Source organism: Scyliorhinus canicula, chromosome 1 (genome assembly GCF_902713615.1).
Source record: "Scyliorhinus canicula chromosome 1, sScyCan1.1, whole genome shotgun sequence".
NCBI classification, from domain to species: domain Eukaryota; kingdom Metazoa; phylum Chordata; class Chondrichthyes; order Carcharhiniformes; family Scyliorhinidae; genus Scyliorhinus; species Scyliorhinus canicula.
In genome coordinates, this window is record NC_052146.1 from 82,563,098 (window position 1) to 82,582,896 (window position 19,799).

General features: G+C 52.3%; 1 protein-coding gene across 2 annotated transcripts in view; it reads left to right on the forward strand.

Moving 5' to 3' along the window:
• The window catches only part of ess2 (ess-2 splicing factor homolog), a 38,377-nt gene that overhangs the window by 12,196 nt on the left and 6,382 nt on the right, over positions 1-19,799 (forward strand). For both annotated transcript variants that reach the window (XR_005460328.1, XM_038794220.1), the window contains exons 5-9: positions 731-848; positions 9,554-9,684; positions 10,613-10,715; positions 11,730-11,839; positions 19,156-19,271. Coding sequence is in view for 1 of the 2 variants with exons in the window: in XM_038794220.1 (XP_038650148.1) it covers positions 731-848; positions 9,554-9,684; positions 10,613-10,715; positions 11,730-11,839; positions 19,156-19,271 (578 nt within the window). In the remaining variant the exon portion in view is untranslated. The remainder of the gene's footprint in view (positions 1-730; positions 849-9,553; positions 9,685-10,612; positions 10,716-11,729; positions 11,840-19,155; positions 19,272-19,799) is intronic.

Genomic DNA, 19,799 nt, shown 5'->3' on the forward strand with positions numbered 1-19,799 from the left:
GCAGGTGTTCAACCTTAGTTGAAGGATCAGTTACAAAGGGTCATGAGTTCATGATGAGGAGTGGGAGGTTTAGGGGGAATTTGAGGAAAAACATTTTTACCCAGAGGGTGGTGACAGTCTGGAATGCACTGCCTGGGAGAAGCGGGTTGCCTCACATCCTTTCAAAAGTCCCTGGATGAGTACTTGGCACATAATAACATTCAAGGCAATGGGCCAAGTGCTAGCAAATGAGCTTAGGTAGACAGGTTAGGAAGGTGTCTTTCATGCTGGTGAAGACTCGATGGACCTCTTCACTGTATTTTCTGAGATTCTGTTATCTGTCACCATAGGATTCAAACTCGGGTCCCCAGGTCACTACTCTGGGTCTCTGGATTACTAGACCAGTGACAATACCACTACACCTTCACCACCTCTAGCTGGAAACTTGTTTGAGAGATTTAGGCCCAGTTTGTCTCGATCGCAACTAGACAAACCACTTAATTTGTGGAGAACCTGTCTCCCCTGCTACTTAAAGAGGCATAAAGTAAAGGACACTCCTACAGAAATATAGACCCAGAATTTGGACAATACAGATGGGCCCGAGGAAGAATCAGTTTTTTGGGAGATGTCTGCTTTGCTGTGGGACTTTGGAGGAACCGGTAAATGTAAATGATTGATCCCCTTCTCCCGGTGAGGGTCATACTGCAGAGTGGGATTCCCATGCTGAGTGTATTGGCGTTTCTTGTTACAGCTTCGTGAGGAAATGCTGGCACTACCGTCAGCCGAGGTTCGTGCCATCATGGCAGGAAAGGCAGGAGTAGAAACCTGGGAATATAAAGCCAAGAATGTTCTGATGTATTACCCAGAAGGTAAGGAACAGACTGATGTCCCATTTGTAATCTCCATCCCTCTTCATTGAGGAACTAATAGCCACTAGGTCAATTGGAGCAGAAGAGAATTGTAACACACCTCAGAGCAGAAGAGGCAGTCAGCCATGGATCAGCCTGAATGCTGATGTCCTGTTTGGGTGAATGCTATGCCAATGTTTCAGGAATACAGCAACTCGCAGCCTTTCAAGGAGTGTCCGGGATTCAAACTCTGCTTTCCTTAGGCCTCTGGAAATCCCACTGTTACCGGGCAGAATACGGCCGTTTGGCCAATTCATTCGAATTGAGTCCCACCCCATCTCACGAGTGCTGAGAAGCCCAAGTTCTCCTGTTTGAAAAACCAGCACCTATACTATATTGCATCTTTTTAAATTCCTCATTCTCTCTGCTGCTTGACTTAAAAATACATGCCCATTAAGGATCCATGTATCAAAATGATAACAGAAAAAATAAAGGGGAAATAAGGGAATCAGCATGAAGGACCCTTACAATGCCAATATATTGCCTCTAATCTAATTGATAGATTATTGATTTATTCATGATTTTAGGTGCTAATTGAATGCACAGCTAAAGAGTGAAATTATTAAGTGTCTTGACTGAAAATACAGTCATTATTTCAGATTATGAATTAAGTATTGAACTCGTGTCTTGACTGTGGAAATTTAGACATTGTTTCAGGGAATGTTTTGTATAATGAATTGACTATTGTATTTCAGTATTTTGCAATAAGAATGTATCAACTAATTAGTTACAGCCAGGTCTATGGCCAGCGGTGGCGTGTGAAACCTATTTTCATGAGACTGCACGTAGATGCTGAGCTAACTTTGATGGACACCAGTAACTCTTAAGTAATGGCCAAAGTTTGATTAATAAATCCTCCTCTAAGTAACAGATATCCATTTGAACAAACCAGGAGGTCTCGGCTTATAATTAGAAACCAATGAGAGTAAATGAGGGATTATACCAGAGATAAGGATTCCCTTAAAAGTAGGACCCTGTGGTCCTGAATTTCTGCCTTCCTGAGTCCTTGAATCATCTATTTGTTTTAAAGTGATTTCTTTATGCTATTATGTTTAATGCTTTTTTGCCATGTTTTTTATTATAAACATTTTATTGAGATATTTATGGTTTTATAACAGTAGCAGAAGAAACAGTGTGCATACAATTATAAACATAGTGCAAAAGCCGTCTTCCTCACTCACAGGTCCCACCTTTTCTAGCCTCCTACTCTACACTAAACTATCCCCAGAGACCCCCCCCCCTTCTGCTGGTGGTTAATTCTCCCCAAAGAAGTCGACAAACGGCTGCCACCTCCGGGTTAACCCTAACATATATTTTTTTTTAATTTAGAGTACGCAATTATTTTTTGTTCCAATTAAGGGGTAATTTAGAGTGGCCAATCTACCTACCCTGCACATCTTTGGGTTGTGGGGGTGAAACCCATGCAGACACGGGGAGAATGTGCAAACTCCACACGGACAGCGACCCAGGGCCGGGATTCGAACTCGGGTCCTCAGCGCCGTAGGCAGCAATGCTAACCACTGTGCCACCGTGCTGCTCTGGTTAACCCTAACATTGACCCTCTCAAGGCGAACTTGATTTTCTCTAGACAGAGAAAGCTAGCCTTGTCAGTTAGCCAGGTCTCCGACTTTGGGGGCTTTGAGTCCCTCCAAGCTAGTAGTATCTGTCTCCGGGCTACCAGGGAAGCAAAGGCCAGAATATCTGCCTCCTTCTCCTCCTGGAATCTCGGATCTTCTGACACCCCGAAAATTGCTACCTATAGACTTGGCGCCATCCTTGTTTTCAATACTTTGGACATGACGTCCGCAAACCTCTGCCAGAATCCTGTAAGCTTCGGGCATGTCCAGAACATGTGAACATGGTTTGCTGGTCCTCCCGTGCACCTTGCGCACCTGTCTTCCACCCCAAAGAACCTGCTCACCGGGCCACTGTCATGTGAGCCCGGTGAACAACTTTGAATTGTATCAGGCTGAGCCTGGCACATGTTGTGGAGTGTTGACCCTATTTGACGCATCCGCCCAGAGACCATCCTCTAACTCTCCACCTAACTCCTCTTCCCATTTGTGTTTCAGCTCCTCGGTCTGTGTTTCCTCTGATCCCATAGGCTGCTTATAAATGTCCAAAACCCTCCCTTCTCCCACCCACACTCTGGAAACTACCCTATCCTGTAACCCCCTTGGTGGTAGGAGCGGGATGGTTGAGACCTGCCTGCGTCGGATGTCCCGCGCCTGCAGGTACCTAAACTCATTCCCTCCCGTCAGTTCAAATTTCACCTCCAGTTCCCTCAAGCTGGGAAAGCTCCCTTCTATAAACATATCGCCCATACTCACGATCCCTGCTCTCCGGAACCCTCTATCTAATCTCCCCGGGGAAAACCGGTGATTATTGCAAATTGGAGACCGGACCGATGCTCCCACATATCTCCTTCATTGCCCCCAGACTCTCAGGGCCGCAGCCACCATGGGGCTGGTGGAGTGGCGTGCCGGCAGGAACGGCAGAGGCACCGTTACCAACACCCCCCAAACTAGTGCCCTTACAAGATGCCGCCTCTACTTGCTCCCACACCAATCCCCCCCACCATCCACTTCCTAATCATGGCTATGTTCCCCGCCCAGTAATAACTACTAATGTTCGGGAGTGCCCCCAGGCTGCGCTCCAGCATCCCCTTTTTAACTCCCGGGGTCTTACCCGCCCATACAAAGCCCGAGATCATCTTGTTGACCGAGGAATAAAAATGGGACGACACTGAAACACAAACAGGAATCTTGGGAGAACCGTCATTTTCACTGTCTGTACCCTCCCAGCCAGTGACAGCGGGTCCACGTCCCACCTCCGAAAATCCTGCTTCATTTGGTCTACTAGTCGGGCCAGATTAAGCTTCTGCAGCCGTTCCATTCCCTCGCAACCTGGATGCCTAGGTAACGAAAGCTTCCCCCTACCACTCTAAACGGCAGCTCCCCCAATCGCCTCTCCTGCTCCCTTGTCTGGATTGCGAACATCTCGCTTTTCCCCAAGCTCAATTTGTAGCCCGAAAACCGGCCAAAATCCCCATAATTTCTTCCATCCCTTCCAATGGGTCCGACACATATATAAGAGCAGATCGTCCGTGTATAGCGAGACTCTGTGTTCCACACCCCCCCTCCCCGGACCAGTCCCTTCCAGCCCTTTGAGGCTCTCCGTGCAATTGCCAACGGCTCTATGGCCAGTGCGAACAACAGCGGGGAGAATGGGCATCCCTGCCTCGTCCCCCGTTGCCGTCTAAAATAGCCCGATGTCAGCCTGTGCGTCCGAACACTTGTCACGGGCGCCTGATACAGCAGCCTGACCCAGTCAATGAAGCCCCTCCCAAATCCAAACCGCCCCACTACCTCTCTCAGATAATCCCATTCCACCCGATCAGATGCCTTCTCTGCGTCCATTGCGACCACTACCTCTACATCCCTACCCTCTGGGGGCATCATGATAATATTCAACAGCCATTTTATGTTGGCCGCCAACTGCCTCCCCTTAACAAATCCCGTCTGGTCCTCCCCAATCACGTCCAGGACGCAGTCCTCAATCCTTTGGCGTCTACATTTAGTAGGGAGATCGGTCTGTAGAACCCGCATAACTCCGGGTCCTTATCCTGTTTTAGGATCAATGAGATAGTGGCCTGTGACATCGTCGGGCGAAGCCCCCTTCTCTCCCTTGCCTCATTAAATGTCCTCATCAGCAGTGGCCTGAGCATCCCAGAGAACATTTTGTAAAACTCCACGGGGTACCCATCCGGTCCCGGGGCTTTACACAACTGCATGGTCTTCAGCCCATCTACTATCTCTTCCAACCCGATCGGGGCCCCCAGCCCTTCTACCAAGTCTTCATCAACCTTCGTGAACTTCAGCTCCCTTAAGAATTGCCTCATCCCTTCTGGCCTAGCTGGGGGTTTCGATTCATACAGCCTGCTGTAGAAGTCCTCGAACGCCTTATTGACCCCAGCTGAATCTCCGACCAGGTTCCCATCTCTGTCCCTTACTTTCCCAATCTCTCTGGCCACCTCCCGCTTTCTTAGCTGTTGCGCAAGCATTCTACTGGCCTTCTCGCCATATTCATAGATCGCCCCCCTTGCCTTCCTCAGCTGCTCTACCACCTTGGATTGGATTGGATTTGTTTATTGTCACGTGTACTGAGGTACAGTGAAAAGTATTTTTCTGCGAGCAGCTCAACAGATCATTAAGTACATGGGAAGAAAAGGGAAGAAAAGAAAATACATAATAGGGCAACACAAGATATACAATGTAACTACATAAGCACTGGCATCGGATGAAGCATACAGGGTGTAATGTTAATGAGGTCAGTCCATAAGAGGGTGATTTAGGAGTCTGCTGACAGTGGGGAAGAAGCTGTTTTTGACCCTTTTAACCCTTCCCTGTAGTTAACAAGCCAACCTCCACCTGTAGCCTCCGTCGTTCCCTTAGAAGCCCTGCCTCTGGGATCTCCGCATACCTCTTGTCGACCTGTAGTATTTCCTTTATCAGTCAGTCCGTCTCTGCTCTGTCTGCCTTCTCCCTGTGGGCCCGTTTCGAGATCAGCTCCCCTCTAACCACCACCTTCAGCACCTCCCAGACACTTCCCACGTGTTGTTGACTTCCAAATAGTTCTGGATACATTTCCTCGGCCACCCACACACCTCATCCGCTAAAAGTCCAATGTCCAGCCTCCGGTGCGGGCGCTGGCTACTCTCCTTGCTCACCTGTAGGTCAACCCAGTGTGGGGCATGATCCAAGATCGTGATCGCTGAGTACTCAATGTCCACTACCCCCGCCAGTAAAACAGGATAAAAACGTCAATCGCACGTGCGAGTAGAAGGAAAACTCCTTCACTCTCGGCTGCCCAAATCTCCAAGGGTCCCCCCCCCCCCCCCCCCCCCCCCCCCATCTGCTCCATAAACCCCTTTAGCTCCTTTGCCATTGCTGGCACCCTGCCCGTCCTTGAGCTAGATCGGTCTAGCCCTGGGTCAATGACTTTTGACATGTTTTTGACCCGTTTATGTATTTTGATTTTTTTTTTCTACGTTTTTATTCAGTTCTTATGCAAGTGTATTAAAGTGAATAATTAGCAATAAATTTGTATTTTTGACACCTCCAATCAATTGGACAATCGTCTGTTATTGGAAGAAGGTAAAATGAGTCCCAACACCCATGTGCTTTAACTTTGCGTGCTAGTCTCTTATGTGGGACTTATCAAAAGCTTTCTAAAAATCCAAATACACCACATCCACTGGCTTACCCTTATTTGTTTTACTAGTTATGTCCTCAAAAACTCCAGTAGGCCTGTCAAACATGATTTCTCTTTCATAAATCCATGTATATTCCTGTTGATATTTTCTAAGTCTCCTGTTATCACATCCTGTATAATAGAGTCTAGCATTTTCCCTACTACTGATCTTACACTAACCGGTCTGTAATTCTCAGTTTTCACCCCCTCCCTTTTTTTTTAAATAGCGGGTTTGCATTTGTCACACTACAATCCACTGGTATTGTTTCCGTATCTACAGAATTTTCTATGATGCCAACCTCCTTTAGTACCCTGGGATGTAAATTATCAGCCCCCGAGGGATTTATCATCTTTCAGCCCCATTAATTTCTCGAGTACAATTTTGTTTTTTTTTTTTTGCTCATAATTTCCTGCAATTCTTCCTTCTCATTAGACTCTTGCTTCCTCAGCATTCTAAGGAAGTTATTTGTGTCTTCTGTGAAGACAGAACTAAAGTAGTTTTTAATTCTTCTGCCAATTCCTTGTTCTCCCATTTTGGACTGTAAGAAACCTACATTTGTCTTCACTCTCATCATGTTCTTTTTACATGAACAGTCCGCTTTTATGTTCCTTGCAATTTTACTCTGATCCTTTATTTTTTCCATTTAATCAATCTCTTTGTCCTCTTTTGCTGAATTTTAAACTGTTCCCAAACCTGAGGCTTGCTGTTTTTTTTCTAGCAACTTTGTTTCCTCTTTGGATCTAACATTATCTTAATTTATTTTGTTAGCCATGGTTCGGCCGATTTTCTTGTGTTTTTGTACCAGAAAGGAATGAATAACTGTTGCGATGCATACATTTGTTCCTTGAATATTAGCATTTGCCTAGCCACCATCATGCCTTTCAATGAAGTTTAACCCATCTCTAATTTCCTGTTTAATGGCATCCTTACCACTACTTATTTATTTTATAAATTGAGTACCCAATTCATTTTTTCCAATTAAGGGGCAATTTAGCGTAGCCAATCCACGTACCCTGCACATCTTTGGGTTGTGGAGGCAAAACCTACACACGCGGGGAGAATGTGCAAATTCCATACAGACAGTGACCCAGAGCCAGGATCGAACCTGGGACCTCGGCGCCGTGAGGCAGCAGTGCTCACCACTACTCCACTGTTGCCTACTGTTTAGAGACTTATAAACATCCCACTAATGCTTTCTGCTCCTTGCTGCATTTTAGTTGCACCCACACTGATTTCTGAGCCAATATCCTTTCTCACTTTAGCATTAATTTCATCCTATACTAACAAAGTCACTCCACCTCCTCCTTTTTGTCGGTCCGTCCTAAATATCAAGTGTCCTTGGATATTTTGATCCCGGCCTTGGTCACCCCGCAGCCATGTGTCCATAATTGCAGTCATATCGTACTGGTTTACACCTACCTACAACTACGGCTACTACACCATCTCTCCAGCCACTCATTAATCTGGCAATTCCTGATCTCACTAGCACATGGCACTGGGACTAATCCTGAGAAAGCTATCTCCTTGGTTCTGCATTTTAACCTATATCCTGGCTCTCCCTATGTTCTGCTTTCACGACCTAATCTTTCCTCTTGTCTACGTTGTTGGTACCAATAGGGACCACAACCTCTGACTGTTCTCCCTTTCGCATCATAATATCCTGCAGCTGCTCAGTGACATCCTTGACCCTGGTATCAAGAAGCAACAACCATCCTGGTGTCACATCTGCGGCCGCAGAAACGTCTGAAATGAAATGAAATGAAAATCGCTTATTGTCACGAGTAGGCTTCAATGAAGTTACTGTGAAAAGCCCCTAGCCGCCACTTTCCGCCGCCTGTTTGGGGAGGCTGGTACGGGAATTGTACCGTGCTGCTGGCCTGCCTTGGTCTGCTTTAAAAGACAGCGATTTAGCCCAGTGTGCTAAACCAGTCTGTTCCTCTTACGGTAGAATCCCCAATCACTGTTGTTCTGCCAGATGTGCTTTTGCTGCACTCCCCTAAGAAACCATCTCCCTCAGCACTATCCAAAATGGGAAATCTGCTAGTGAGGGCAATAGACCCCGGGACTCCTGCACCAGTGGCATTGTGCTTTTATTCTGTCTGGTGGTCACCATTCTCTTTTGGCCTGTGTACTTTTTACCTGCGGTGTGACACCTCACTGTACATGCCATCCATGAAGATCTCAGCCATGTAGATGCTTCACGGTGACTCCAACTGCTGCTGCAGATCCAAAACATGTCCTTTGAGTAGTGGATTTCATGTGGTTGTTGGGTGTATTAAAGCTAATCTGTGACACCATGAAATGTGACCATTGGTTTCCTTGTGGAACTGAGTAATGAGGGGGGTCGGTAAATTGATCTTTCACCTGTGGAGCTAGGCTTTGAAAGCAGGCCAGAATGTTGGGAGTGGAATCTCTGTGTCCGATAGTCTTAATTAGCTTACCCTCTCAAATAAGCCAGAAATGATTGGGTATATAGCTTCCCAGTAGTGGTAGGAGAACCGTGGTAGTGGAATTGTAACTGTCAGTGGCTGTATGTATACTGCACTGCAGCAATTCAGTGAAGTGTCTCAGCACCCGCTCAGGAGCAATTAGAGATAGACAACAAACGCTGGCCTAGCCAGCGATGCTCACTTCCTCTGAAAGAATGAAAAAGAGTTATGGTGAACAGTGATGAAATGGGTGTATTATGTTTCCATAGTTGTTACAGGACTCCAGGTATTCCCCATTCTTTGCTGTAGCTTGTGAGGATGTTTTTTTTTGTAATTGGAGTGCTCCCACCTGAAGCTGAGTGCAGCTTCCAGATTCTGTGATTGGGTGTTAAGGCCTGCTATGTAGCAGGGATTCACACCCAGGGAGCAGGCTCTATATGGTATGGAGCTGGAGTGAGGGCTTTCCCAGCCTCGGGGAGTCACAGAAAAAGGTTTAGAACCAACTCCATTCATTTGCTCACATCTAGAGCAGTGAAATTAATTGGCGTTTAAAAAAAATAATTTACAGAACGTGGGTGTCTGTGCCTAGGCCAGCATTTATTGCCCACCCACAATTATCGTTAAGAAGGCGGTGGTAAGCTTGCGTCTTGAACCGTTGCAGTCCCTGTAGTATAAGAACACCCACACTGCTGTCAGGAGGGAGTTTCGGGATTTTACACTTGGTGACAGTGACGATCCATCAGATAACAATGCTAAGAAGTGTTCTGGCCTGGGGCTGTCTATGGTAGTAAGGTGTAGAATGGAGTCGTCTGCTTTAGTTGTCATTTGACTGCTGTGCATTCAATCCACTCTGGGCTCTCCCCATCCCATAATCTGACCATGGGGCTGGGTACAAAGTCGCCTCGCTCAGCTCCTCACCAATACTGGCTGCTTCCTATTTTGCATGCTAACTGCTGCTGTTGTCGGTCGTCTTTGTTTTCCAGGAGTGAAGGATGACGAACTCTTCAAGAAACCTCATGAGGTGGTTCACAAAAACACCCGTTTCCAGGGTGATCCGTTCAGTCGAGCCCTGAGCAAGTCACAGCTACAGCAAGCAGCAGCTCTGAATGCACAGGTACGCAAAGCAAACTCGCCATTGTTATGGGCCAGGGTTTAGAAAACACCCAAGTATATTATGGAGTTCACCCGACCTATAACTATTCATTGATTTTGGTTATGATGAGCACAAGCTTGTCTTTCAGGTGTTATTCAATAGAGTTCTTGGCTATTTGAATCAAAAAACAAGCTATATTCTATGAATTTTGTTAATGTTAATATAAACACACACAGTAAGGTGTTTTATCAACTAAAGAAAAAGATCCCACACAGCTACAGTAACCGATGTGTAACCCTTAATGAATTCCCCCTTAACTGTTCCAATTCAATAACAAATTCCAAGTAAAATCAGAAACAGCTTTTAAAGATGTGGCTCAGCACACAGCACTCTTACTAGTATAAGACTTGTTACGAGTGCTCTTGTTCCCCTTCTCACGCAGCAGGTTTGAATTCCTTCTGTGAAGCAATTATCTCTTTTAAGTTGTCAAGCAGTCTGGAAATAGCTATTAAAATGAAGATAGAGCGACACTTCTTTCAACCTGTGCAGTTCAAAACCAGTCCAAGCTCAAAGCGAAAGTAAAACCCAGAGCCACAGCCCAGCTACACCCATCACAAGGACACCACTGAAGCCATATAAGACAAAAGCATTTCTTAAAAGGGACACTCCCATGACGCCATACACTGCAGCCGCAGCAGTCACACAGTTCATATCACTACCTCCAGGCAGTACTTTTCACACCCTCCCTCTTTTATTTTTCCCCTTCTTCCATTGCCTCAACTCCTGGATCCAATCCTCATCGAACAGACTCCAGCTTTTCTAAGTCCTGATCCTTGTTTTGAGGATAAATTGAACAGTGGTAGCCATGGATATACATGTGGATCAGTGTCACTTTTTGCCTGTTGTGTGGGTGTGTGCTCACTGGCTGACGCTGCTTTTTATTTTGAAGTTTAAGCAGGGCAAGGTGGGGCCTGATGGGAAGGAGCTGATCCCACAGGAATCGCCAAAGGTGAATGGCTATGGATTTGTGGGGACTCCTTCACCTGCTCCAGGTAAGAGCTCATATGTTGTCAACTCAGTTTAACTTTCTTAGCCTCTCTCTCCAAAAAGGACGTGTATTTAGCTAGAATATCTCCGAAGAGTTCACTCTTAAAGTGCATTAATTGTTACATAGATAAAGTGGCAACAAACAAATGATTGCCTCCCACTGAGTCTACTTTGTGTAGTGTTGGCAGAGCCTACAATGTTAACCCAGAATTCCAGGAAACTCCATATTCGTCAAATAGTTGCCATGGAAACTTGTAACTATTGGAACAGATATGTACGATTCTGTTTATTGGTTCACGTGCAAAACATCCACTTCAACCATGCAATGTTTCCTCGCCAACGCCCCATCAATAGCACAGTGCTCACTTGGTACTTCCCCAGCGACAGTACAGCGCTCCCTCACTTCTGCCTCTGACAGGGCAGTGTTCATTCAGTGCTGATCCTCCCAAAAGTGCAGGTCCCTCTCGGTACTGACACTTGGACACTGCTGCATGCCCCCAGCACGGTCCCTCTGGCAGTGCCATGTTTCCCGCGCGCCACCCCTCTGGCAGCGCCGTGTCGCCCGCGCGCGGCCCCTCTGGCAGCGCCAGGTCGTCAAGCGCGGCCCCTCTGGCAGCGCCGAGTCGTCCGTGCGCCGCCACTCTGGCAGCGCGTGGTCGCCAGTGCGCTGTGTTGCCCGGGCGGCGCCCCTGTTGCTACGCCGTGTCGCCCGAGCGCCGCCCATGTGGCTGCGCTGGGTTGCCCGAGTACCGCCCCTCTGGCAGCGCCAGGCCGTCCGTGCGGCGTGCCTCTGGCAGCGCTAGGTCGCCCGAGCGCCGCCCCTGTGGCTGGACTTTGTGCTCAGATCTGTGGGTTATAATTTGAACAGTGAAATGATTTCTTGCCAGTGGAGTCAGCGGATCTTATGGAGCTTACCATGCCCGCGAATCTGAGCTCAGACAGCACTTGCCGCTGCACAGAAGTGTTTTGTAGGTAGCTTTCAGATCACATGTCATTGATTGGAGCTTGTCTCCCTGTAGGTGTCAACGATTCCCCGATGATGACATGGGGTGAAATTGAAGGCACGCCATTCCGCCTGGAGAGCTCAGAAAGTGCTCATGTGGACAGGACACCAGGACCATCATTTAAGGTACAGTCTAAAACAGTACAATCCAGGCAGGGGCTAGGTCAATGTGAGTTCAAATCCTATACAGTGGCACAGTAGTTATCACTGCTGCCTCAATGCGCCCGGAACCCGGGTTCAATTCCGACCTCAGTTGATTGTCTTTGTGGAGTTTGTACGTTCTTCCCATGTCTGAACAAAGAAGAATACAGCACAGGAACAGACCCTTTGGCCTCCAAGCCTGTACCGGTTATGGTACCAACTTTTGCCAAAACCCTCAGCACTTCCTTGTGCCCTATCCCTCTATACTCATCCTATCCATGTATTTGTCAAGATGCCTTTTGAACGCTATTAATGTATCTGCTTCTACAACCTCCCCTGGCCGTGCATTCCAGGCACTCGCCACCCTCTGCGTAAAAAAAACCTGGCTCGCCCATCTCCTCTTAATTTTGCCCCACGGACCTTAAACCTATGCCTCCTGGTGACTGACCCCTCCATCCTGGGACAGAGTGCCTGCCCATCCACTCCATCCATGCCCCTCATAGTCTTGCAGACCTCTATCAGGTCACCCCTCAAAAAAACTCGATCAAGTTAGTGAGGCATGTCCGCCGATTCACAAAACCTCCGTCTTTCTAATAAAGTCCGAGTCTATTCAGCTTCTCCACAGACCAGGCAACATCCTGGTAAACCACCTCTTCACCCTCTCCAAAACCTCCACATCCTTCTGGTAGTGTGGCGACCAGAATTGTGCGCAATATTCGAAACCTTGCCACGGTTCTATACAACTGTAGCATAACTTGCCAATTTTTATACCCGATGCCCTGTCCAGTGAAGGCAAGCATTCCGTATACTTTCTTGACTACCTTGTCCATTTGTGTTGCCACCGTCCAAGATCTGTGGATCTGCACACCCAGATCTCTCTTGACTTTCGATGTTCCTCAGAGTTTTGTCATTTACGGTACATTTGCCCTCTATGTTATACCTACCAAAATGCATTACCTCATATTTCTCCGGATTAAACTCCATTTGCCATTTCTCTGCTCAAGTGTCCAACTTATCTATGTCCTGCTGTATCCTTTGAAAACCCTCAACACTATCTGCCACTCCAATAACCTTAGTGTCATCTGCGAACTTACTAATCAGACCAGCTACACTACAAACAACAGAGGCCCCAGCACCGATCCCTGTGGAACACCACTAGTCACAACCTACCATTCAAAAAAACACCCTTCTACCACGAGCCTTTGCCTTTTGTGACCAAGCCAGATCTTTATCCATCTTATCACCTCGCCTCTGATCCCATCTGACTTTACCTTTTGTACCAATCTGCCATGAATTACCTTATCAAAGGCTTCACTGAAGTCCATGTCAACAATATCCACTGCCCTCCCCTCGTCAATCATCTTTGTCACCTCCTCAAAACACTCGATCAAGTTAGTGAGGCAGACCTCCCCTTCACAAGACCATTCTGTCTATCGCTAATGAGTTCATTTGTTTCCAAATGGATATAAATCCTGTCCCTGAGAACTCTCTCCAATAATTTGCCTACTACCGACATGAGGCTCACCGGCCTATAGTTTCCAATGTGGGTTCCTCCGGATTCCTCTCAAAGTCCAAAGATGTGCAGGTTGGATGGATTGGCCATGATTAATGCTTGGAGTTACGCGGATAGGCAGAGGAGTGGGCCTAACTCCTTTGGAGGTAGGGTGCAGATTTGATGGGCCAAATGGCCTTCTCCTGCGCTGTAGGGAATCTATGGATTCTGTCCTTTTCCCAACTGGTCCACGGTTTAGCACACTGGACCTCTGATGCTGCGCGGATTAACCGGGCCACTGCCACCGTGCGGTTTAACGAGCTGAGCCTCTGCTGCTGTGCGGTTTAGCGTGCTGTCCCTCTGCTTCTGCGTGGTTTAGTGCGCTGTCCCTCTGCTTCTGCGTGGTTTAGCGTGCTGTCCCTCTGCTTCTGCGTGGTTTAGTGCGCTGTCCCTCTGCTTCTGCGTGGTTTAGCGTGCTGTCCCTCTGCTTCTGCGTGGTTTAGTGCGCTGTCCCTCTGCTTCTGCGTGGTTTAGCGCGCTGTCCCTCTGCTTCTGCGTGGTTTAGCGTGCTGTCCCTCTGCTTCTGCGTGGTTTAGCGTGCTGTCCCTCTGCTTCTGCGTGGTTTAGTGCGCTGTCCCTCTGCTTCTGCGTGGTTTAGCGTGCTGTCCCTCTGCTTCTGCGTGGTTTAGTGCGCTGTCCCTCTGCTTCTGCGTGGTTTAGTGCGCTGTCCCTCTGCTTCTGCGTGGTTTAGCGTGCTGTCCCTCTGCTTCTGCGTGGTTTAGCGTGCTGTCCCTCTGCTTCTGCATGGTTTAGTGCGCTGTCCCTCTGCTTCTGTGCAGTTTAACGCTCTGGGCCTCTGCTTCTGTGCGGTTTAGCACGCTCAGCTTTGCTGCTGTGCAGTTTAGCGTGCTGGGCTCTGCTGCTGAGCAGTTTAAAGCTCTGGGACTCTGCTGCTCTACGGTTTCGCGAGCTGTCCCTCTGCTTCTGCGCGGTTTTGCACGCTGTCACTCTGCTTCTGCACGGTTTAACGCACTGGGCCTCTGCCGCAGCGCGATTTAGCACAGTGGGCCTTTGCCGCAGCATGGTTTAGTGCGCTGGGCCTCTGCTTCTGCATGATTTAGCACAGTGGGCCTCGGCCGCAGCGCGGTTTAGCGCACTAGCCTCTGTCGCTCCGCAGTTTAGTGCCCTGGGCCTCTGCCGCTGCGCGATTAAAAGCGCTGGGTACCTGCTTCTGTGCGGTTTAGCGCTCTGGGCCTCTGCTTCTGTGAGGTTTAGCGTGCCTGGCATCTGCTTCTGTGCGGTTTAGCATGCTTGGCATCTGCTTTTCTGCGGTTTGGCATGCTTGGCATCCGCTTCTGCGCGGTTTAGCGCGCTGGGCCTCTGCTTCCGTGCGATTTAGCATGCTGGGCCTCTGCCGCTGCTCAGTTTAGAGCGCTGGGCCTCTGCCGCTGCACGGTTTAGCGCGCTGGGTACCTGCCGCAGTGCGGTTTAGCATGCTGGGCCTCTGCCGCTGCTCAGTTTAGAGCGCTGGGCCTCTGCCGCTGCTCAGTTTAGAGCGCTGGGCCTCTGCCGCTGCGCGGTTTAGCGCGCTGGGCCTCTGCCGCTGCACGATTTAACGCGCTGGGCCTCTGCCGCTGCGCGGTTTAGCGCGCTGGGTACCTGCCGCTGTACGCTTTAGCGCGCTGGGCCTCTGCATCCGCGCAGTTTAGTGCGCCAAGCCTCTGCCGCTGCGCGGTTTAGCGCGCTGGGTACCTGCCGCAGTGCGGTTTAGCGCGCTGGGTACCTGCCGCCGTGCGGTTTAGCGCGCTGGGTACCTGCCGCAGTGCGGTTTAGCGCGCTGGGTACCTGCCGCAGTGCAGTTTAGCGTGCTGGGCTCTGCTGCTGAGCAGTTTAAAGCTCTGGGACTCTGCTGCTCTACGGTTTCGCGAGCTGTCCCTCTGCTTCTGCGCGGTTTTGCACGCTGTCACTCTGCTTCTGCACGGTTTAACGCACTGGGCCTCTGCGGCAGCGCGATTTAGCACAGTGGGCCTTTGCCGCAGCATGGTTTAGTGCGCTGGGCCTCTGCTTCTGCATGATTTAGCACAGTGGGCCTCGGCCGCAGCGCGGTTTAGCGCACTAGCCTCTGTCGCTCCGCAGTTTAGTGCCCTGGGCCTCTGCCGCTGCGCGATTAAAAGCGCTGGGTACCTGCTTCTGTGCGGTTTAGCGCTCTGGGCCTCTGCTTCTGTGAGGTTTAGCGTGCCTGGCATCTGCTTCTGTGCGGTTTAGCATGCTTGGCATCTGCTTTTCTGCGGTTTGGCATGCTTGGCATCCGCTTCTGCGCGGTTTAGCGCGCTGGGCCTCTGCTTCCGTGCGATTTAGCATGCTGGGCCTCTGCCGCTGCTCAGTTTAGAGCGCTGGGCCTCTGCCGCTGCACGGTTTAGCGCGCTGGGTACCTGCCGCAGTGCGGTTTAGCATGCTGGGCCTCTGCCGCTGCTCAGTTTAGAGCGCTGGGCCTCTGCCGCTGCTCAGTTTAGAGCGCTGGGCCTCTGCCGCTGCGCGGTTTAGCGCGCTGGGCCTCTGCCGCTGCACGATTTAACGCGCTGGGCCTCTGCATCCGCGCAGTTTAGTGCGCCAAGCCTCTGCCGCTGCGCGGTTTAGCGCGCTGGGTACCTGCCGCAGTGCGGTTTAGCGCGCTGGGTACCTGCCGCCGTGCGGTTTAGCGCGCTGGGTACCTGCCGCAGTGCGGTTTAGCGCGCTGGGCCTCTGCATCCGCGCAGTTTAGTGCGCCAAGCCTCTGCCGCTGCGCGGTTTAGCGCGCTGGGTACCTGCCGCAGTGCGGTTTAGCGCGCTGGGTACCTGCCGCCGTGCGGTTTAGCGCGCTGGGTACCTGCCGCAGTGCGGTTTTAGCGCGCTGGGTACCTGCCGCAGTGCGGTTTAGCGCGCTGGGTACCTGCCGCAGTGCGGTTTAGCGCGCCGGGCCTCTGCCGCTGCGTGGTTTAGCGCGCTGGGTACCTGCCGCAGTGCGGTTTAGCGCGCTGGGCCTCTGCCGCTGCGTGGTTTAGCGCGCTGGGTACCTGCCGCAGTGCGGTTTAGCGCGCTGGGCCTCTGCCGCTGCGTGGTTTAGCGCGCTGGGTACCTGCTGCAGTGCGGTTTAGCGCGCTGGGCCGTTGCCGCTGCGCGGTTTAGCGCGCTGGGTACCTGCCGCAGTGCGGTTTAGCGCGCCGGGCCTCTGCCGCTGCGTAGTTTAGCGCGCTGGGTACCTGCCGCAGTGCGGTTTAGCGCGCTGGGTACCTGCCGCAGTGCGGTTTAGCGCGCCGGGCCTCTGCCGCTGCGTAGTTTAGCGCGCTGGGCCTCTGCCGCTGCGTAGTTTAGCGCGCTGGGCCTCTGCCGCTGCGCGGTTTAGCGCGCTGGGTACCTGCCACAGTGCGGTTTAGCGCGCCGGGCCTCTGCCGCTGCGTAGTTTAGCGCGCTGGGCCTCTGCCGCTGCGTAGTTTAGCGCGCTGGGTACCTGCCGCAGTGCGGTTTAGCGCGCCGGGCCTCTGCCGCTGCGTGGTTTAGCGCGCTGGGCTTCTGGCGCTGCGTGGTTTAGCGCGCTGGGTACCTGCCGCCGTGCGGTTTAGCGCGCTGTGCCTCTGCCGCTGCGTGGTTTAGCGCGCTGGGTACCTGCCGCAGTGCGGTTTAGCGCGCCGGGCCTCTGCCGCTGCGTGGTTTAGCGCGCTGGGCTTCTGGCGCTGCGTGGTTTAGCGCGCTGGGTACCTGCCGCCATGCGGTTTAGCGCGCTGGGCCTCTGCCGCTGCGCGGTTTAGCACGCTGGGCCTCTGCCGCTGCACGATTTAACGCGCTGGGCCTCTGCCGCTGCGCGGTTTAGCGCGCTGGGTACCTGCCGCTGTACGCTTTAGCGCGCTGGGCCTCTGCATCCGCGCAGTTTAGTGCGCCAAGCCTCTGCCGCTGCGCGGTTTAGCGCGCTGGGTACCTGCCGCAGTGCGGTTTAGCGCGCTGGGTACCTGCCGCCGTGCGGTTTAGCGCGCTGGGTACCTGCCGCAGTGCAGTTTAGCGCGCCGGGCCTCTGCCGCTGCGTGGTTTAGCGCGCTGGGTACCTGCCGCCGTGCGGTTTAGCGCGCTGTGCCTCTGCCGCTGCGTGGTTTAGCGCGCTGGGCCTCTGCCGCTGCGTGGTTTAGCGCGCTGGGCCTCTGCCGCTGCGCGGTTTAGCGCGCTGGGTACCTGCCGCAGTGCGGTTTAGCGCGCCGGGCCTCTGCCGCTGCGTAGTTTAGCGCGCTGGGTACCTGCCGCAGTGCGGTTTAGCGCGCTGGGCCTCTGCCGCTGCGTGGTTTAGCGCGCTGGGCCTCTGCCGCTGCGTGGTTTAGCGCGCTGGGCCTCTGCCGCTGCGCGGTTTAGCGCGCTGGGTACCTGCCGCAGTGCGGTTTAGCGCGCCGGGCCTCTGCCGCTGCGTAGTTTAGCGCGCTGGGTACCTGCCGCAGTGCGGTTTAGCGCGCTGGGTACCTGCCGCAGTGCGGTTTAGCGCGCTGGGTACCTGCCGCAGTGCGGTTTAGCGCGCTGGGTACCTGCCGCAGTGCGGTTTAGCGCGCCGGGCCTCTGCCGCTGCGTAGTTTAGCGCGCTGGGCCTCTGCCGCTGCGTAGTTTAGCGCGCTGGGTACCTGCCGCAGTGCGGTTTAGCGCGCTGTGCCTCTGCCGCTGCGTGGTTTAGCGCGCTGGGCCTCTGCCGCTGCGTGGTTTAGCGCGCTGGGCCTCTGCCGCTGCGCGGTTTAGCGCGCTGGGTACCTGCCGCAGTGCGGTTTAGCGCGCCGGGCCTCTGCCGCTGCGTAGTTTAGCGCGCTGGGTACCTGCCGCAGTGCGGTTTAGCGCGCTGGGTACCTGCCGCAGTGCGGTTTAGCGCGCTGGGTACCTGCCACAGTGCGGTTTAGCGCGCTGGGTACCTGCCGCAGTGCGGTTTAGCGCGCTGGGTACCTGCCGCAGTGCGGTTTAGCGCGCTGGGTACCTGCCGCAGTGCGGTTTAGCGCGCCGGGCCTCTGCCGCTGCGTAGTTTAGCGCGCTGGGCCTCTGCCGCTGCGTAGTTTAGCGCGCTGGGCCTCTGCCGCTGCGCGGTTTAGCGCGCTGGGTACCTGCCACAGTGCGGTTTAGCGCGCCGGGCCTCTGCCGCTGCGTAGTTTAGCGCGCTGGGCCTCTGCCGCTGCGTAGTTTAGCGCGCTGGGTACCTGCCGCAGTGCGGTTTAGCGCGCCGGGCCTCTGCCGCTGCGTGGTTTAGCGCGCTGGGTACCTGCCGCAGTGCGGTTTAGCGCGCCGGGCCTCTGCCGCTGCGTGGTTTAGCGCGCTGGGCTTCTGGCGCTGCGTGGTTTAGCGCGCTGGGTACCTGCCGCCGTGCGGTTTAGCGCGCTGGGCTTCTGGCGCTGCGTGGTTTAGCGCGCTGGGTACCTGCCGCAGTGCGGTTTAGCGCGCCGGGCCTCTGCCGCTGCGTAGTTTAGCGCGCTGGGTACCTGCTGCAGTGCGGTTTAGCGCGCCGGGCCTCTGCCGCTGCGTGGTTTAGCGCGCTGGGCTTCTGGCGCTGCGTGGTTTAGCGCGCTGGGTACCTGCCGCAGTGCGGTTTAGCGCGCCGGGCCTCTGCCGCTGCGTAGTTTAGCGCGCTGGGTACCTGCTGCAGTGCGGTTTAGCGCGCCGGGCCTCTGCCGCTGCGTGGTTTAGCGCGCTGGGCTTCTGGCGCTGCGTGGTTTAGCGCGCTGGGTACCTGCCGCAGCGCAGTTTAACGCGTTGGGCCTCTCCAGTAGTTTCTGTGATTTGTTTGGCCCTAACCCTGGAGTGTGCCTTCCTACAACAGATTCTGGAACCAGGACGGAGAGAGAGGTTGGGCCTCAAAATGGTCAATGAGGTTGCTGCCAAGAATAGAACCAAGAAGCAGGAAGCTCTACGGAAGGCGACACAGAGTATAGTCAGGTGAGATCGCCTCTCTGCACCGATAATTGTGAATGATACCTTGGCCCAGATGCCAGAACAGCCAGGAAATGACCTGCAGGTCATTGCTTCTGCTTGGATTATAGCCAGGCCAGATTGCCTGAACCAAGTTAACTGCTGCTCCACAGTGAGACCATTTGCTTCACAGATGGTGGACAAGTGGGTCAGGCTGAGCTCGTGGGCCATATATGAGGGGGTAGCACTTGGCCATGTTGCCCTGACTAGATTAGTCATGCGCTGAATGGGTAGAATGCCAGTCGATACACAGTACACAAGGTGTTTCTTGATGGTTGTTGGTAGCACATTATTTTGCAGAGTGGTTTCATCATTCTTGTGCTGTGAAGATTTTGGATTGCAGGGGGTGGGAGGAGATTGTGGAGGGAGGAGAGTTAGGGTCTGAATTGGGGGAGTTACAGTTAATGGTGAGCCCGAACCTTGCACTGAGTCAGGGAACTGATCACCTGCTCTCTCATTTCCCAGTACAGTTCATTTGAACTCTCAGCATTAAAA